This window comes from Dermacentor andersoni, chromosome 1 (genome assembly GCF_023375885.2).
Source record: "Dermacentor andersoni chromosome 1, qqDerAnde1_hic_scaffold, whole genome shotgun sequence".
In the NCBI taxonomy this organism is placed as follows: Eukaryota; Metazoa; Arthropoda; class Arachnida; order Ixodida; family Ixodidae; genus Dermacentor; species Dermacentor andersoni.
In genome coordinates, this window is record NC_092814.1 from 372682723 (window position 1) to 372701896 (window position 19174).

The 19174-nt window shown below is 44.4% G+C and overlaps 1 protein-coding gene across 2 annotated transcripts in view; it reads left to right on the forward strand.

Annotated features, from left to right (window-relative positions):
* LOC126516509 (endoplasmic reticulum transmembrane helix translocase) overlaps positions 1-19174 on the forward strand; it is a 278190-nt gene that overhangs the window by 235653 nt on the left and 23363 nt on the right. For both annotated transcript variants that reach the window (XM_050166639.3, XM_055063942.2), the window contains exons 21-22: positions 3216-3412; positions 13637-13779. In XM_050166639.3, coding sequence (XP_050022596.2) covers positions 3216-3412; positions 13637-13779 — 340 coding nt within the window. The remainder of the gene's footprint in view (positions 1-3215; positions 3413-13636; positions 13780-19174) is intronic.

A 19174-nucleotide genomic window follows, 5' to 3' on the forward strand; every position in this document is an offset into this window, starting at 1 on the left:
TCAGAGTGCACACTGATTCCCATCTGGGCCGGGAACCATTTGATGATATGAAAACCAGCAGTCCCCTCGCTGCCGAGGATGGCCGCCGCCTCCTTTTAGATCGAGCCAGAGGCGAACGCTCAGGCTGCAGACCTGGAGTCTGTAAAGATATTGGGACATAGAGGGTCCTTCAGTGCTATAGCTATAGCAACCTGCTCGGCTACTGTTGCAGAAACCTTCCGCACGAATACTGAGTTAATGAGAGTGCCATTGGAGTCAACCGAAACTACGACATAGTGATCAGAGCGCTCCTACCGGGCAGTGTCAACGAAACATGCCAGATTCGGAGTGGCCGCAGCCACTTTTAACAGGGAATGAGCCCAGGCTACCTGATGCCCTACATTGTATTTAGAGTGAGAGATTGTAGAAAGGAGCAAAGGGTGGGAGCCGCTTCTCCTTTCACTTTTTTTTCTCCCTCCTCTCTGGATGCATACTGAGCACGAACGTGGGCCATGGGGATGCGAAGCAGCTAGTGCTATCTTGTGGCGCGTGGCGTCAACTCGCAATGCTCTCCATGGCTTTCGCAGTCAGCACGTGGGCGGGACGTGCTGTGAGGTAATGGCAGCAGATACAAATTTGCACAAAAAGCTTTTCCCCCATCTCGCCATCATTCATTTAAGGGAAATTGAGCAACGTAGATTTCACGATTATTCCTGAAGTTGTTTTTACTGCTGAAACTTTGAAACCTTGAATTAACGAAATTTGGTATTTTACAATGTTTTTCACTGCATGTACAACTCTGATATTGAGGTTTGATTGTTTTTGGTTTTTCGAATATTCAATATATCTGAGATGTACACCAGTGCAGTGCCACATCTTGCCTGCATCTCGGAGCCCCTCGTGCTCGATGTCACCTAAGAGAGTGTTTCACTTTGTTTTTTGTGCAAAAGGAGCGCATAGCACACTAGAGATAGTCCGCCCCCACTGGCACAGTAGCTAGCTCACTCACTGCTAGCACCCCCTGACGTTGGCCAGATGTAGGAATCGCACACATGGTGCTCCAAAGCAGCCCTTTGCAGAAGTTATTTACCCCTACAAGCGATCCTACAGCCAATCACTCATGAGCCACCCATTGGAATATATTTGTGACAAGCTTGCTTTCCACGACAGTCTGCGGCCTGTTATCACATCAGCTGGCAGCGAACTTTTGTCATGGCCACACCATTGGCCATTGCCTAGCCCATTAGGCCTAACCGAAGTAGCGTAGTCGGATTTCAGTGACTAAAGGTACGGTTACTGAATTACTGCAGATCTATTCACAGTGGTCACATGACCCTCAGAAAGCCCACAAACCGCCTTGCCAACGAAAGTGAGTGCACGGGATGACCAATCGTTGCATGTTCACGGCCGCAATCTTTGTAAAATATTTTACAGTGGCTCCTCGTTCCGAACGCTATTTGTAGGCGCACAACGGTCTGTTTTCATAGTTTCAAGCAACCCGTATTGGGCTAAAAAATATAGTGTGACAGCGCTCTAACCCCCGGCTGCAAACCCAATTAACAGGTGGCAGACGGACGTGGATGAAAAGAAGGGGAGGGGAGGCAGTCACGTGAACTTGCCGTGGGCCTTTTTGACATTGTTAGATGACAACTTTTTTATATTTTGACACAACTGAGTTGTGCGTCATTTACCCGTTTTATTGTGGATGTTGTATTTGTGTATTGTATTCTGTTCATCATTGCATTGTCGTTGAACTGTTGCGTTGTTTTTCATTTGTACTCTGGATGTATTTTGTATATTGCACTGCATGTCTACAGCCCATGTTTCATGCGGTCTCCCTACACTAATGCCCAGAAAGGCGCTGTAGGAAACTGTATAAATAAATTTGCTGTACCTTGGAATGGCAATGAACTATGACATCCTGCCACTTCTTTCCCGTCAGAAAACATAGCATTTGACTGTACCACAGAGGCTGATCGTGGCATGGAATAAACTGCGTGGTGGCACCAAAGTGTGTGAAACTTATAAAAAGTCTGTATGCACCGCCATTGCCTTCGTCCATTCCAGATAATCCACATTGTATTGTTATTATTCTTTGTTTTTGTTAAGTCTTGCCAGTCCATGCAGTCATGTTATTCATCATAGTAATGCTGTGAAGTAACTGGCTGAAAATGGTTCAAGTGAATAATAGATTTGTATGAAACTGGTAACCATGTGTCTGTCCTCTTCAGTGCATACTGTCACCTCCCCTCTTATGTAATAACCTGACAGGGGTACGTAAGGAAAAATAAATGATGAGGATGAATTATGGCAGGGCTCTTGTATGCAACTGGGTGTATGGCATGAAAGAAGAAAACACAGAGGGAAGCTAGTGTCATGTCATATGCAAAAAGAAAGTAATGACTTTAAAAAAGAGGGCCGAAGAGTGCTCGTCATAGTGCAGCTGTGAGCAACAAACGGGCTCTTGTGTAAGGACAGCCCAGCTGGGGATGCTTGTGAACACATTTCAGTGTCGTTTGCCAAGGTAACGCTGAGACAGCCTAGTTTCTTTAGTGCTCATAAATCAAACAGTTCAAATGTTACTATTTGTTTTGTATATCGCCTTCAGGGCACTGTGTATACATCACTCGTGGAATGAAACGCGACAGGGAGCATTTAGTAGAACCCTGCGAATGTGTAAAGTACTTGGGAATACCATGTCATGTCGCTAGGAATCTGGTCACCAAAAGTGACGTGGATTCCGATCTAAGCCAAAATTAGTTAGATGTGACACGAACTGCAGCCGGTGGAAACGAAAATATGCGCATTAGTTAGCCCTAAATTGATGCATTTCATTCCTTGAGCACTGTGCATGCCACAATAACCCCCTAGAAATCAGAATCACTAAAAAATTATGATGTTTAAATGTGTTGCATTACATACATCTTGAGACACTATGACTGGAACATTGCTGGAAAATTAATAAATAGGCACTATGTGTGTTGCAACATATAGATCTGGGTGTTTTTTTGCAGTATGTGGTCATGCAAAGGGTTTTCTACATTCGTGATTTTGCATCATGGTTATGTACATCAGGACTCGAATGGCTCGCTGTATTCTGAGTATGCTGCATGTAAAATAGTCAGTTACATTTCTTTGCCCAATGCATTTCCGAGGGCTAAGGCATGGAGTACATATCTGTGGACAAGAGCCCCTGAAAAAATGTGTAATCTATTGTGCTGCAATAAATGATGCAGTCTGCCACGTGATCAAGCAGGGCCGGTGCACACTAGTGACGACCCTGCAGATGTTCAAGATCCTAGCACTGAACGCCCTGGTGCTGGCATACAGCCAGAGTGTGCTCTACCTGGATGGCATCAAGTTCAGTGACACGCAAGCCACCCTGCAGGGCCTCCTCCTGGCTGGATGCTTCTTCTTCATCTCACGATCAAAGGTAGGGCTACGCCATGTCTTCTATATGCCATGACTCTGGCAGGCATCCAATTTTATGAAATGAAAAATGCAGCATGTCTCTAATTTCGACAATAAAAAAAAGCTGTAACTTGCCGAGTTGTACCTCGAGTGGTACCATACAGAATGGTAATTTGTACAGCTCCAACAGCTCTTTATTCCTATTGGCTATGGCATGTCGTCCTCTGAGCCATACTTTTCGCACTGCAATATTCAGGACAGGAGTGGCAATAAAACATGTCAACTCAGAGACATACTTTATCAGAACGAAAGGTCCCTCGTGTGTCCATGATCATGTTATACTCTTAAACGTTGATATAACGAACCTCGATTTAGCAATATTCCCCCCTCGATGTGACTATTTTCATTTCCCAATCTTAGTTCCACTGAAAACCAGGTACCTTTTTTTTTCGTGATTTTAAACAAGTAACTTTATGACACAGTTTCGATTTAACAAAGTTTTTGGCAAGTTCAAGCATGTACTTGGAGCCTGTATGGCTGGCTGGTAAATCTAGCCAAGTACTATAAAAATGTTGACCAAGGCAAATGTTATTTGCGAGCTCCCTTCCACATGAAAAGCTTGAGTGGCAAAAATGCTGTCGAAGCAGACGTGCTGGGACGCAGTATACATCTGGAAAACCGGGAATTCTCAGGGATTTTGAATAGTCTGAAAAAACTCAGGGAAAAGTCAGCAAATTTGTGCTTCTATCAGGGATAATTAGCTCTCATTTTGTTGATAGGGGATGAAAGTCTCCCTAATGCTGGCTTGAGTAAGAGAGAGGAGTTGTAACGAATTGTCTTTAACGCCGTGTCGTCGGTTGGAGGAGTTGCCAGCGTACAATCAACGACCGATTTTCCGGACGCCCGAATTTTAGGACATGCCCGATAATGCGGATGGCTTCGCGGCACCACCACGTACCCGATAGAGTCAATGTATAAAAGCGTCTGAAATTTCGGACACAAGAACCCTTCGGCGTCTGATTTTCCGGACTTTTTGCCATGATCGCAGGTCCGAAACGGCAATAATCAAAGCCACCACCGCTGTTTTGATTATCTTGCCGCCTCGAACCGGTGCTCTTGCACGCAAATCCGCTGGCAGCCATAGCCACCATCGCGGCAATGCGAGGCCTAGCTGCTTCGACATTCCCTATTAAGGTTCTTGCCATTAGGTGCCGTGTTTTTCATTGAAAGAATTCGCTGCTGTGAGCAATGGCACTGACTCCGCCTCTGTAATCCTCGCGATTGGCTTTGAAGCTTAAGAAAGTACGGCGTGTTACATCCCTAGTAAAATGAAGGTACACCGAAAAAATCCTTGGATCAATCGAGATATAATCCACCTCGTTAAAAAAGTAAAAAGATTGTGAAGGCAAAAGAAATTTGGCCCAGTATTCAACGAGCTAAAGCAAACACTCACTAAAAAAATTAGAGCAGGTAGGCAGTTTTATTGCTCCCACACGCTCACCCAATTTCTTAAGACTGACCCTGAAAAATTTTGGCAACATTTGAACTATAAGAAGAGGCAAGCTCTTGACCACCTAAAGATTGATGGTCAGATAATTCAAGATAAGCAACACCAGGCATCCAAATTTAATCATTACTTCCATTCTATCTTCTCTGAGTCTAATCAGTGCTCTCCGGTCATTGCTGAAGATGTGGAAAACGTAAATTCTGATTTTATAACATACGAGGGTATATTTTCTATGCTCTTAAATCTAAACACAAAAAAGACATGCGGTCCTGACGGCATTTCTAATGCTTTTCTTCATCGCTATGCCGAGTGGCTTTCACATTTTCTTCACGTAATTTTCCGCGCGTCCATATCTTGTGGTATCGTTCCAACAGACTGGCGGGTCGCTCGTGTTGTGCCTGTATTTAAGAAAGGCGACCCTACATTACTATCCAACTATCGCCCTATATCACTGACAGTTACATCTTGCAAGCTTTTAGAGCATATTATCTCAAATTACATGACGGAATTTCTTGAAAAACATTGTATTCTGTCCCCGTGCCAACGCGGCTTTCGTAAGGGGCTGTCTACCACTACTCAGCTTCTCTCTAGCGTCCACGCTTTTGCCTCCGTTCTTGGTAAAGCCGGCCAGGTTGATGTTATATTCCTCGATTTCAGCAAAGCCTTCAATAGGGTCTCTCATTTTGGTTTGATAACAAAACTAAGCAACTATGGGTTTCCACCTAACATTGTAAACTGGATCTGTGCATATTTGAGCATGCTCAGACAATTCGTCGATGTTGAGGGCCATTACTCTGGATGTCTCCCTGTAAATTCGGGAGTGCCGCAGGGAAGCGTGCTCGGACCACTACTTTTCCTAGTATATATTAATGACATAACAGCATGCATAGACGATAGTGTGAGTATTAAATTGTTCGCGGACAACTGCTTAGTTTACAAGAGATTAAAGATGCCAATGATCAAGTGATCCTGAATAAAAGTTTTACTGCGATTTCTGATGGGTGCGACACCTGGGAAATGAAACTTAATGAAGAAAAAACGGTTTTTATGCGCATTGCCAACAAAAAACACCCTCTAACATGTCAATACACTATTAATCAATCCGCGGTCTCTGAAACAGACTCCTTTAAATATTTGGGTGTAACCATCAACAATTGTCTAACCTGGTCGCAACACATTGATAATGTTTGTGCGTCTGCTCGACGTAAACTCGGCCTACTGAGACACAAGCTGAAACATTCTCCTCCATCCGTGAAACAATTGGCATTCAACACACTCGTAAGGTCACGATTAGAATATGCTTGCGTCGTCTGGGACCCATTCACGAAAAAAAATATTAGAAAACTGGAAAACATAAACAGGCTTGCCGTCCGCTAGGTATATAATTGTTATGGACGTTATAACTCCCCCTCTCAATTGATTAATGAAAATAATATTGCCACCCTAGAATCCCGAAGAAAGGTAGCACGCCTAACATTGCTTTTCTGCCTTTGGGAAAGGGAACTACAACTTGTTCATTCACCCTGTCTCCAGCCGCTACCAGCTAGAGCTACCAGAAATTATCACCCCGACAAGATAACCCCTATTTTCGCTCGTACAAATTGGTTTAAATATTCCTTCTTTCCTAGAACAATAAATGATTGGAACTCTCTGCCGACCGATGTATTCCTGTCCAATAACATATTGCATGCCATTGAAAAACTGCATTTCAAATAAACGTGTGACCGCATGAGTACTTTCATGCGTGTTAGCATGAAAAACAAAAACAAAAACAGCCTATGTAAACTGTGTAAAAACTGTGTAAACTGGTACTGTAAATATGTCTCTCCTTTCAATTCAATCCCTTGCATTGTATGCTTGTAGAATGTGTTTTTTATGTATTTATATCATCCTTCAATGTACCTCATATGATTCAATGTATTTCATATGCACTTATTTTCTTTTAACGTTTTAATTACATTACTGTATGAACGTATTCCCTCCTGCCTGGGTCACAAGTTGGCCTGCAGTATTCTGTAAATAAATAAATAAATAAAATGCCGGTTTTCGAAAGGCAGCTTCGCCTAAGCACAGCAATGTTACGCAGCGAAGCATACGTTAAGTGCTGCGGTGAAGCTTGACAAGCATGGGAAGGAGAAATTGGCACGGCACAGTACGTATTCTCTAATTATACATGCGTGCACCCACCTTCTCATGTCACAGTACGAGCACGGATATGCCTAATAAGTGTACTGGCAGGCCTTCAGAGCTTTTTCTGACATGCCTGTGGCGATTTGAGCCCTTAAGGACTGCCCGATTTTTTCGGAACTTCTGGTGGCCCCTAGGAAGTCGGAAAAATCGGACGTTGACTGTACAACTGACCAAGAACATGCTTCAAATGGTCCATGGGGTGAACGCATGGCAGAACGAGGACGAGAACAGAAAGGACCATTTCATTGAAGAATGATCGGGAAATTAACTGTGCTGCCTCTTCTTCGAAGGAGCTTGGGCTCAAAAAGCGAAGTGTTGGCTGACACCGAGATGCAGGCGACCCTCATCCAAACCAAAATAAACTCTGTAAAGCAGTGAAACGCAACACTGAGGCATTGTGCGTGGGCTGAGAGTATGTCGGCACAGTTGAGGTTGATTTTCCAGCTGCTGAGAGAGAATCTCACTTGTGACAAATTCGGGCCTAATACCAATGAGCTTGCTATCAGTTGATGGAAATAGCTCATTTTCAAAAATATTTACTTCTGTATGCATCTCTTTTTAGTCGTATTTGAAAATGTACGACTCAATTTGCCATGGGCTTTACCATATTTTTTTCGAATATATTTTATTCACTGGGCATTTTACTAACCCCCTCCCTTTTTTTTTTCTGTTTGGATAAAATAAACATTACTCCTCACTATTGTAACTAGATTAAGTCATTTTGTTTTTATTTTAACATGCTTACTAGAGAGTCACAGCATCGGGCGACATGATGTCAGCCCGTTTTGACATTAAACAAAGTTCTGTATCACTGTTGGAATTTTGCAAAGACATTCAGGGAAAACCTGGAAAACTCAGTGAATTTGAAGATAACTTGGTAGACACCCTGTATACAGGAAACACTTCTGCGGCATTTGTCACATTAGTAAACGACTCGTGGAAGCCGCAGGGTCCACGTCAGCGCTCGGAGAAACACGAGCGCTGACGCTTTCTTCAGTGCATGGGTTAATGCGTGAGAATGTGTTCAAGCACAGCGCTAGGAGCGGAGACGTGCCCTCTCGTCTGCCCTCTCGCCCTAGCACGTACGTCTCCTCCTCTGCTCTTGCTATCCATAGTTAGGCTGTATCTTGGAGGTAATTTGTGGCAAGGGCGAAGGGCGAGACGGTTGGCACTTTGATGTGCATTAGGTTCCTACGAGTATAGTATTAGCAGTCACGAAATGTCGCGTTTCCAAGACACAGTGCAAAGTTTTCACTTGTGTTGGGACACTGAGTGTTCATGGTCGTCAAGTGAGACCTGTTCAAGTTTGCCTGAGTACATGTGACACCGATGAAACCTTACTTCGTGTAGTTGTCTCGTGGCTTTCGTGATCAATGCTCTGCCTTTCTGACGAAGCTGTGGCATATTTCTTTTTTTCTTCTCAGGCTGAACACCTGTATCTTTTTACACTTTTGAATTTGCGTATGCCATCTGATGATGGCTATGGGCACTAAGCGCAGTCAGCCATGACATCCAAAATGTATGGTGCCATGCGACTCAACATATGCAAATGATGATGCATTGTCTCAGTGCGACCTGCACCGCATGCGCTGCCACTCATAACTGTACTACAGTTGAGCCCGCTTATAACGAACCCGAGCGTCATGCGGAATTCGTTCGTTCTATCCAGAAGTTCGTGGTATGTGGGCCACACACAAAAATTGACATCAATCAAAACAAAACTTTATTGAGAAAAAAAATCGGTGATCGTTGTCTGCCTCGTCAGAGCACACCCAATGACTGTGGTTTCAAGCTTGTTCAAAGCTGCGATGTGTTCGTCACCCAAGGCCTTAAAATACACAAGATTTCTAAGTGCCTCAATATGGCTCACTGCTGTGGTCGCGCTTACGGGTGCTGGCTCCGACGGATCGTTGTCATCGTCCGATGCTTCGGCGTCGCTTGATGCCCGCACTTCCCGGACGGCGGTCTCGTCGCAAAAAGACTCCGCAACTTCAGCAGCGTCGTCCACATCAACAAAATCTTGCCAATCAAGATCGCAGCCGGCCAGGTTAGCGTCAACAACGCGTCGCCACAAGTCGTCGTCAGGCTGGCTTTGTTCAGTGTCTTCAATGCCTGCTTCAGGTGCGTCAGCGAAGCCGGCCTTGCAAAAACAATTCCGGATGCAGTCGGGTGTCACTTCCATCCACGCCGCTTTGATCATTTCTATCGCCGAGTACAGCGAGACCTGCAGAGGCACATTGGCAGCAGGGCGATCAACTGCAATCAGCATCTGCTGCACAACACGGCGCCTGTAGGCCGCTTTAAACGACCGTATTACACCCATGTCCAGCGGTTGCGCTTTTGAAGTTACATTTGGCGGCAGAAAAAGCAACTCAACTGCCGTTAAGACAGCTTGGACATGGTAGGCGGTACAGTTGTCGAGAATCAGAAGAACTTTGCGCCCTTTCTTCGCCATGCTGCTGTCAAAGTCAATAAGCCATTCCGCGAACAACTCGCGTGTCATCCACGACTTCATGTTATGCCTGTAACGCACTGGTACATATGTGCGGAAGCAACGTGGCCTCTTTGATTTATCGATGACAAATGGCAAGCATCGATCGCTTCCATCCATGTTGGTGCACAAAAGCACAGTTATGCGAACTTTGCTGTGCTTGCCGCCAGCACATTTGTCACCCTTCATAGCATGCATTTTGCCAGGCAGCATTTGATAGAATAGCGCCGTTTCATCGGCGTTATACACATCCCTTTCAGCATAACTTGATACACGGGCCAAGTTTTTAGACATCCACGTGTTGATGTATTCGTCGCTTACCGATGCCGATTCGCCGTTGATGGTCTTGAAAATAATTCCGTGGCGGAGCTTGAAGCGATGGAGCCAGCCATTGACAGGAGAAAAATCTGGGAAGTCCATGAGGAACGCTAAGTCCTTTGCTTTGGACAACATCAGCGGCCCGCTGATGGGAACATTGCGTGCTCAAGTATCAAGGAACCACTTTAGAAGCGCGTCTTCAATGCCTGCATATGTGGCTTTCCGTAGGTGCTTCCTCGTCGCGGAGTCCGTGGCGGCACTCGTGTAGATTTTGTCCTTCTCTTTTAGTATCGTGGATATTGTCGATTTCGACAAACCATACTTTTTCACCAGTTTGTGGTTTTTTGCACCTTGGGAAAGGTCTTTCAAGATCAACAGTTTCGTGGCCAAGTCCAAAGCTTTTCGCTTCACTGTCGAAGTAGATGCCGGCGAATCTGCTATCTCGGATAGGCACGGGAGCACACCAGTAGGAAACAACGCCGACAACGCTAGCACAACCACAAGTAAGAAAAAGACAGTCCCGCAGTCGTGTGAGGTGTGAGGCGCGGCGTAAAGAGGGGGGGGGGAGAAAGAAGAGGGGGTACGAAAGCACGTGATCACGTGCTACGTTGTCAATTGGTGGAAAACTTCGCCGCTGCCCTGACGTCGACGATGGCGAGTGGGGTCCCGTGGCGAATGAGCTGTCAGTTTCGACTTGTGTGTTCACGTTGCTGATGCGTGCTGGGCCGGCATTTTTTTTTTCTCTCTCTCGTTATCGCGGCGATCCCCTCGCCGCATCGCCGCTCCTCCGTGCCTCCGGCGAGACGCCGCGGGAAAGCCAATTCTTGGAGCGTGCACAGCACAGGGTTGGCGGATCTCGCCACGTGGAAAGTGGTCCGCGAAACCACGGCGTTTCTGTAGCCGATCGGCTAGGCTCGCGGGCGTTCGTTGTAGCTGAGACCGAGCGCCATAGCCTAAACGTATATTTTGACGGTCACGCCGGACTTGTTCGTGATAAGCGAGCGTTCGTCTTAAGTGGGGCCGTTACAAGTGGGCTCGACTGTATTGTGGCCTGACCTTCTTGCGACTTGTTTAGAAGTGCTTACTTACAAGACACTGTTCACCAGGAATGTTCTGGGAATATGTGAATTCATTTTTTCTGCTGAAACTTTAAAACCTCAAATTAAAAAAAACATTTCACTGCAAGTACAACTTTGTAATATAGAGCGTCGACTGTATTCATCAGAGGTGCACCTGTTTGAGACAAAGGTGTAGCAATGTATATAGTCATCACTGTCACATCATATGTCTGTGTTGTGCGTGCACGAAAATTGTACTATGCTCTGTTTCTTGCTGCATTAAATCAGTTGGTAGTTGGCACTTTGTGTGTGTCCTTCCTTTCCTATGTCCCATCTAGCACCCCAAAACAATGTTAAGGTGTATTCCTGCAGTTTAAGGAATATTTTTGCATAAATCCAATCGAATTATTGACTTACATTGTTTCGACTCTGGCGGGACCGACAAAATTTATCGGATTATCCGGCAGGTTGAACTAAGAAAGATGTGGAAAAAACGTCGGAACACACCACTGATTATTATGGCAGCATTTTCCAGATTCTAACACTCCCCCGAATCAAATGGATGCCAACGTTTTATGTGTCCAAAGTAAAAATTAATGTTGAAATTATATGAAAGCCCCTAAACAAAGTAGACATATAATGGGCACCTGATTTCTTGGCAAGAAAAATGTGGAAGAGTTTAAGTATTGCACCATGGTGGCCGGTTTCCTAAAATCAGCTTTGCTGCACGGTTTTTAAAAGTCAGCTTCACCACACTACATCTGTGTTTTACAGTAAAGCATGTAAATGTCGAGAAGGCAGTTTGCAGGCATCTTGCAGAGAATTGTTGGCTCAATTTTATAAGAGAAACAAGTGCTCATTAGAATCAGGCAGATACTGTAATCAGACATTGTGAGCTATGGTTATTGTTGCTTGAAAAGTTTCCTAGGATAGGCCGGAAATAGGTGTTTCCGACGGGAGATTTTTACATGTGCTCAGCACATTCACTTTCCCCTAAGCTCCATCGAGACAGATGCTACCGCTAAAAGGGTGATTATTGGGGTCATCATAGGGGTCAGGCACTTTTAAGCTGACTGGTAAAGTTGGAATTATCTGGCAAAGACCAATTTTAGGATCAATATAAGGAATGTTTGGGCCCATAGAAATGCATGAGCACCGGCCGGGACCTTTGGTCAGGATCCAATTCTTGAGTTGAATTATAGAATTCTTGACTTTACTGTGGAAAAGCTAATCATGCCAAAGCATCTGATAGTTATGAGCAGTGCACCTCTGTTGCATACCATGTAAAGAACTTGGCTGTCTTTTTTGGCATCGCAAGCATTGCAAAATAATGTACACATTTAGTCTCTGCCTGTACATTTAATAGGTCACACTGGCAAGCATGGCTACTGTCCTTATCTGGTTTTTCTAATTTCTAATTAAGGCCACCATGTGCCATAGTATGGAGGTTGCTGCCTAGTCAGCTTTTCTGTCAGCCTATCGATGTGATGATTTTCTTTTACTATGGACTTGAAATTTAGCAGAAAATGTTTACATGCTCTGAATAATGAAATGGCATATTGTAGACGCAGTGTTAATGTTCTGTAAAAAATAATGGCTAGTTTGACTGTTTCTCCTTCTTATATGCATGCCTCTGATTGTATCTACTTCTAGATATGCATAATGCAGAAGGTGGTTTGTCCATGCAGTTCTATTATGGCAGTTTCAGGCGTGCATTTCCGTTTTCTTTGTTATAATTGAACGAGCACAAATGTTACAAATGTAAGACTTGTTATGAATTGCAAGATAGTTTTCTTTGTGTGGCCATCATATCTTCGATTTGGATACCCTTTGTGCACTGTTAGCTCACGGAGTGCAGAACTGTTGTGATGTGCATGACGCAACCTTTGCCCTCTCACTGTTTGTTGCGCACACACTCGCTTGACAGGAGGTGCAGCCAAAGTGCTGCAGACAAGCAGATGACTGCAGCCAGCTTGTGGCCTTGTGTCAACAGCATTCAGCAAAATGCTTTTGCTGTCCACAATGCCAGTGGCTCATTTTTAAGACAAGCAAACGCCTGCATTTATAAAGTAGCATGCAAGCAAAATTTTTTAGGTGTCACAATATGGTTATAACGAGCTTCTGTTAGACCTTTCTTCCTGCCTCTCGTTGTTGTCCATGCTGTCAGGGCTTGTGTCAAAAGGTGTTTTTCCTTTTTTTACACCACTGTAATCGGTCACGCTTCTGTTTCAGTAGCTGCAGACCAGTGAGCAGGCATGGCCATGTCCCAGCAAATACTGGCTGCCGCAGAGCCCGACCTTGTGTGTATGTGTGCAGTACAGTTAAAAGCAAAGCAGTGCTTGATCACATGGAGCAGTTTTCAAAGCAGCCCAAGAAACGCTGTGCCGACGAGAAAAGACACTGCAACCATAACGATGTGCCAAGCATATGATATTGCTTGCACTTTTCTGTTCATTTTGGACAGCACTGGTTTTGGCACTACACTCGGACTTTCTGAACAGTCGCTGCACTCTCACAGCATCGCAACAGAACCAGTTCAGCAGGTGCAGCCAGATCAAAGAGACTGCATGTTATATGCTGAGTCACGTTGAAAGCAAGCCACACCATATCCTAGCATTCGCAGTGCCCTTTCAGGTTGCTTGCAAACATCTCTAAAGCAGGCATTATCTTGTGTGTGTGCAGCCTCTGAAGGTCCTTTCCCACGAGCGTCCATTGCCCAACATCTTCAACGCGTACACCCTGCTGACGGTGCTGCTCCAGTTTGCAGTGCACTTTGCCAGCCTTGTCTACCTCGTCCAGGAGGCTACTGCACGGTCACCACCTCGGTGAGGGGCATAAGTTGAATCACATTTGCCGTGTGGATACAATTTATTTTGCTGATACTAGAACTGTGGTAACTTCTGAGCCATCGGTTATACATTTAGCTACAACACTTGGCACCCTCTAGTAGTCGTCTCCCAATTAATTGCACAGAAATTGCTTCTTCAAGTGATCAGATGGGTAACACCAAGTGTGGTTTAGGCGAGTTGGTTTAGCATGGTACAGTGTATACACAAGTTTTGGACATGTTTGGTGGAAGTAAGCTATAAAGATTTCAATTTAGCTCATTTAGCATACGAGGCTGTTGTCAATATAGTAAGCGGATAAAGAAAGGTTGGGTAAGAGATGGACGCCTAAGTACCCTAGCAAAAATTCAAATACAAGAAATTAATGGCTTATCAGGTTATAGACACTAATACAGTCTATCAGTGTATTAGTCTAATAGGTCCATTAGTGTGTTACTCTAATAGGCCTATTATTTATTTCATAATAGTACTACAGGCCAACAATTTTTGCTCATGCAGCAGGGGCTATACAAAGCAGGAAAAATACAATGTGGCACAAGAAATGGCTTTCAAGAGGTTGCAATGGATAACACAAGATGTGTGTGTGTGTGTGTGTGCGTGTGCGTGCGTGTGTGCGCGCGCGTGTGTACACACAACACTCATTCACTCAAACAAATACTGTTCTAGAGCTTTAGCAAAAACAGAGGACTTTCAAATGACCCCCAGAAGACAGTTCCAGTCGTAAATGGTCTGTGGGAAAAAACTATGCTTGAATGTTGCAGTTCTTGAAAGAATTGGTTTGAGCAAATGACTTCCTGTGTGGTGTGTTCTATATGATAGCTGCTTAAGTATTGTGCGATGCAGTCAGTTTATGTGTCAAAAGGTTATGAATGAACAACAAACAGAACATTTTCCTTTATACTTGAAGTAATGGGTTGTGATTGGTTTCCATTAGTGTTGTAGGTGAATCTAACCTCTTCTTGTTATAAATGAACCTAATCACTTTCCTTTGCACCATCTCGAGTGGGTAAATGTCCTTCTTTATGAACAGGTCCCATAAGCCCGATGCTTACCCTAATTTTCATCTAATAAATGTTATGTATGCAAGAAGTTTAAGATTACTTGGAGCACCTCTAATCGTTGGTCTCAGAAAGCACAGCTTGGAAAGTTATGAAGAACGAATGGCTGAAATATGGGCTGTCCATGTTAAAGCGTTTGTTAATGTAATCCCTAACTATTTATGATGTGTGACCTTCATAACAGAATGATGTTGTAGGCTGTAAGAGAAACAAGAAACCTGTTTTTTACGCGAAGTTCATAAGATGACAGTTTTATCTAGGTTAAGTTGCATGTAGTGCATTAGTCTTATAGGTCTATTTGTGTGTGTCTAATAGGTATATTGGTGTGAAAGAAAATGTTGCAGTGCACCAGATGCAGAACGAAAAACAGGTGTAATTGCTAAAATTGCTAGAAGTATTTATTAGCACAGCATGTATTTTTACAGATTCTTCTTTCCAGATCTTCGTCACGTCAGCAATCTTGATTGCCAGAGCTTTTAGTCCACTTCGACCACAGGACGTCCTTTTGAGGAAGTGGTTAAAAAAACCTGAGCAGAAATATACACACATAGAAACATTTAAAAGCAAGGGTGCTAGCTCTATCACTAAACGTTTAAGCTAGCAATACTTGCTTCTAAATTGGAATAATGTGGCTCTGCACTTACTACCTAAATAATGTTAGAAAAAAATGCAATATGCTAGCTCGAAATGTTCATCATAACGAAAAAGGACGCCACCTGACATGATAGAACAATTAGCACACAAAATCAACATACAATGTTCTGTGTGTTAAATCGAAACTGAAGGCAGATAAGGAGCAACTCTAGGCAGAAATCTTGCACAGCATTGTCTGAAACGGGCATGTCACTGCTGCAACGCACACAATAATTGGCCTGATGAGAGTGTGTCAAAGTATGTCAACCGTTGGGATAAAAAAAGAAAAAACACAACTTTATACTGTACCACATATCTATAGATGCCTAAATAAGTAGAATAATTACCTCCAAGTGGTAGAATCGGCGCTGCTGAAATCACTGCACATTGATGCATGCTGATAGATCCACATAGTTGGGAAGCACAGGGCTAAAAACAGCTGCCTTGCATTGCTTTGTTGCCACAGCATCCACAGATGGAACTATCCAAATATACTACAGCAAGAATAAGATGGCGTGGGCACTATTTATAAGGCGCATGTCCCTTAACCCTTTCAGGGTAGATTTTTTTTATTGCAGATTCCAATTATTCTAAGGGATCTACTTCGAAAAAAATTTACCGTAAGTTTTTTAGGGTGACCGTACAGTGAGAAAAAAATATCTTGCATTGGTATATATGTACTGATCATTCATAAATAACAACAATAAAAAAAGGAAATACACTTATAAGAATTAAAAATTTTATGCATTGTTTACACATAGTTCAAGGCCTAGAAAATGCGCACACAAGAATGTTTCGCAAGTCTCAAATGTTCCTGCTGAAACAACAGGCATTCGGAGCCGCAAGGCGACGCCACATAGCAATCACGATTATTTATAGACGAAGCCCCCGACCCGTAGCACTGTTAGCACAAAAATCAGTCCACGATACACCCCATGCACTGCCAAAACGCGCGCCTGCAAAGGAGATGTGCTCCACTGCAATGCAGCGGGCATGCCGGTTTTTGTCACGTGCTCTCGTCCCCCACTCCGCAAACTCCTCGCAGCAGTCGCAGCATCAGTGCGTGTTCCATACCGCTGCCACTGGCTGCCGTTCACCCATTCTCTCTCTGCGCCTGCGGCGACGTGTGCGTGCAACGCCGGTCTGCGCCGTTTCTTTGTGTGCGGTGTTAGGGGTGTTGCAGCTAGCATGGTGTTCTTTTCTTTTTTTTTCTGAACTGTGCAGAAGTGCCAGCGAGCGAAGATGCCAGTGTATAAGACTTAAGCACGAAGAGTTAAAGTGTAGCAATGGATGGTTCAGCCATTTTAAAGAGTGCAATAATTTGACCTTCGTAGCCATCTGTGGCGAGAGCGGCAGCGCAAACGAGAATGTCGTCGACGACTTGAAGAAACACATGTTGGCTCCGTTGCTTAGCAAGTACAGTGCAGACGATGTGTACAACCTTGACGAGGCAGCCCTTTTTTACAAGATGCTGCCCACAAAAACGTTATGAGCGAAGGACACCGCGGTCAAGGGTCGAAAGCAGGGCAAGGAAAGAATTACCGTTCTGTTCGGCGCGAACATGTGCGGTAAACACAAGCTGCCGCTACTCGTAGTTCGAAAGAGTGGGAAGCCTCACTGCTTTAAAAAATGCACGGCTGCCGCTAAGGGATGAGCCTATCTATCAGCACAACAAGAAAGCCTGGGTCAGAGGCGCAATATTTGAAGACTACATTCGGCAGCTTGACCGCAAGTTCGCAGCCACAGGAAGGAATGTACTCTTCGTTAGCGACGACGACGCTAACTAACCCTCCTGAGCACCTGCTCTCGGGGAAGTTATTGGATCGCTGAATGTTATCCGCAGTTTTGTTGAGTGCCACGGTGGAAATTCTCAAATGCTGCACGTAGTTGGCCAACTAGAAACATGACCCTTGGAGCCTCGAACAACAGGACGCGGCAAACCAGCATCTCTGATTACTTTAAGTAATCCAAGGATCGCTGAATAAAGGTGGCGCATTCCTGCAGTGAAATTTTTTGCCTGGGTTGCATTTTTTTGTGTGTTTGGTTAATTCGAAAACCCACTTAATTCGAAGATTTTTTGCGGTCCCGATGACTTTGAATTAACGAGGTTTTACCATACAGGGAATCCAGCACTCAGGGGGAGCCACAGACTGGCCGCATGCTAACTAAACACTGGCGACGTCTACGCTGAAATAATTATCAAACTGCACTTTTTGAAAATCCTGCGCTGATGACCGAATGCGCCGGCCAGTCGAGCATGTCATCACGTGTCGTGCAGTTTGGCCATGCTTTACTGTGATAATTCCATCATGCAGGCCTTGTTATAGTACATCTTTTTCTTAATTTTGCACTGTAAGCTGACACAGCTTATTTCATTCAGTAAAGGCCAAGTCACACTATAGACCACTATGACACCGATGCCAACATGACAGCAACAATCAGTCAACTAGTCAGCAGAAAGTGTCACTGAGAGATATTTTGTCATTCTAGGACAACAATGATGTGGTCCACAACATTCAGTTGACACAGTGTGACTGGCTTTCGTGCCAACAACACCAACAAAACTAGTCTGCCGACTGTTGTTCAGCCTGTCTTCATACGATCGGTCATTGAGAAAAAAATGTCAAACCGACAATGTGATTGCCGGAGCAACTGCACTTTCATATGTATTTCTTCATGTTCAAAGCAAGTCGGAGAAAGCTTTTCTAGTTGAAAAGCACGATCGTCGGCTCTTTCCAGCCGTCCACATTGAGTTTTAGCCGTTGACCTCATTCAGCAGAATTTAGGGCTAGCATAGCTGACAAATTTGCGCACCTACTATCGGCGCACCCTAACTAAAGAACAAGGAATTCAGTTGCTTGATTATTTGGGCTTTCCTGCGGTGTCGCCACCTACTTGTAGCACTAAAATAATGATAACCGAAATTTCGGACTCTGCATCACATTTCAGGCAAGAATTGCGTGTGCGATGCTGTAAGCACGACGGCCATCAACAAAGTTGCCTTCCTATTGACTAGCACAAAACTGCAACTTTGGTTGCTGACTCCCTACTAAACGGCACTGCTACTGCCTATAGCATCCTAAAGAGTGGCCGGTGACATGCAATGCGGGAAGCTCACCATCAATATGTTCGTACTCGTAGACCTTATCTGTGATGGAGTGTAAGATCACATGCACAGGCTAGACTGATGGCCTCAGGGGTGGAATTCGGAATCACGTGTGGTCCGCTCTGTGTCGGAAAAGTGTTCCGACTGCTAAACAAAAATATTAACTAGAAATGACATACTGGCCGCCTGTGTGTTGTATGGCTAGCGGCTTGGCTAGTTCGATCGCAGTCGGCAAGCCAATATGCTGATCCCGCGTGATAACACCAATCTCGCGGTTGTGCATTTGTGGCGATATGGAGTGCACGTATGTGGTACATTTATTGTTACTCGCGTGCATCATATCTTCACAGCAAGATGCCAATGGGCTATCAAAATCCACTGTAGACCTTATGCTGGCCCCCAGAGGCACCCAGTTATGTTTCTGTCGCATAGACTTGATTTCGACGGTTTTTGCTGATATCTGTGTCTATGTTGATAACGAATATCGGATATAACGAAGGTATTTTCAGGGCCGATGCAACTTCATTATTATGAAGTTCAACTGTAATTAAGAAAGAAAACAGCTGTGTGAGAGTAT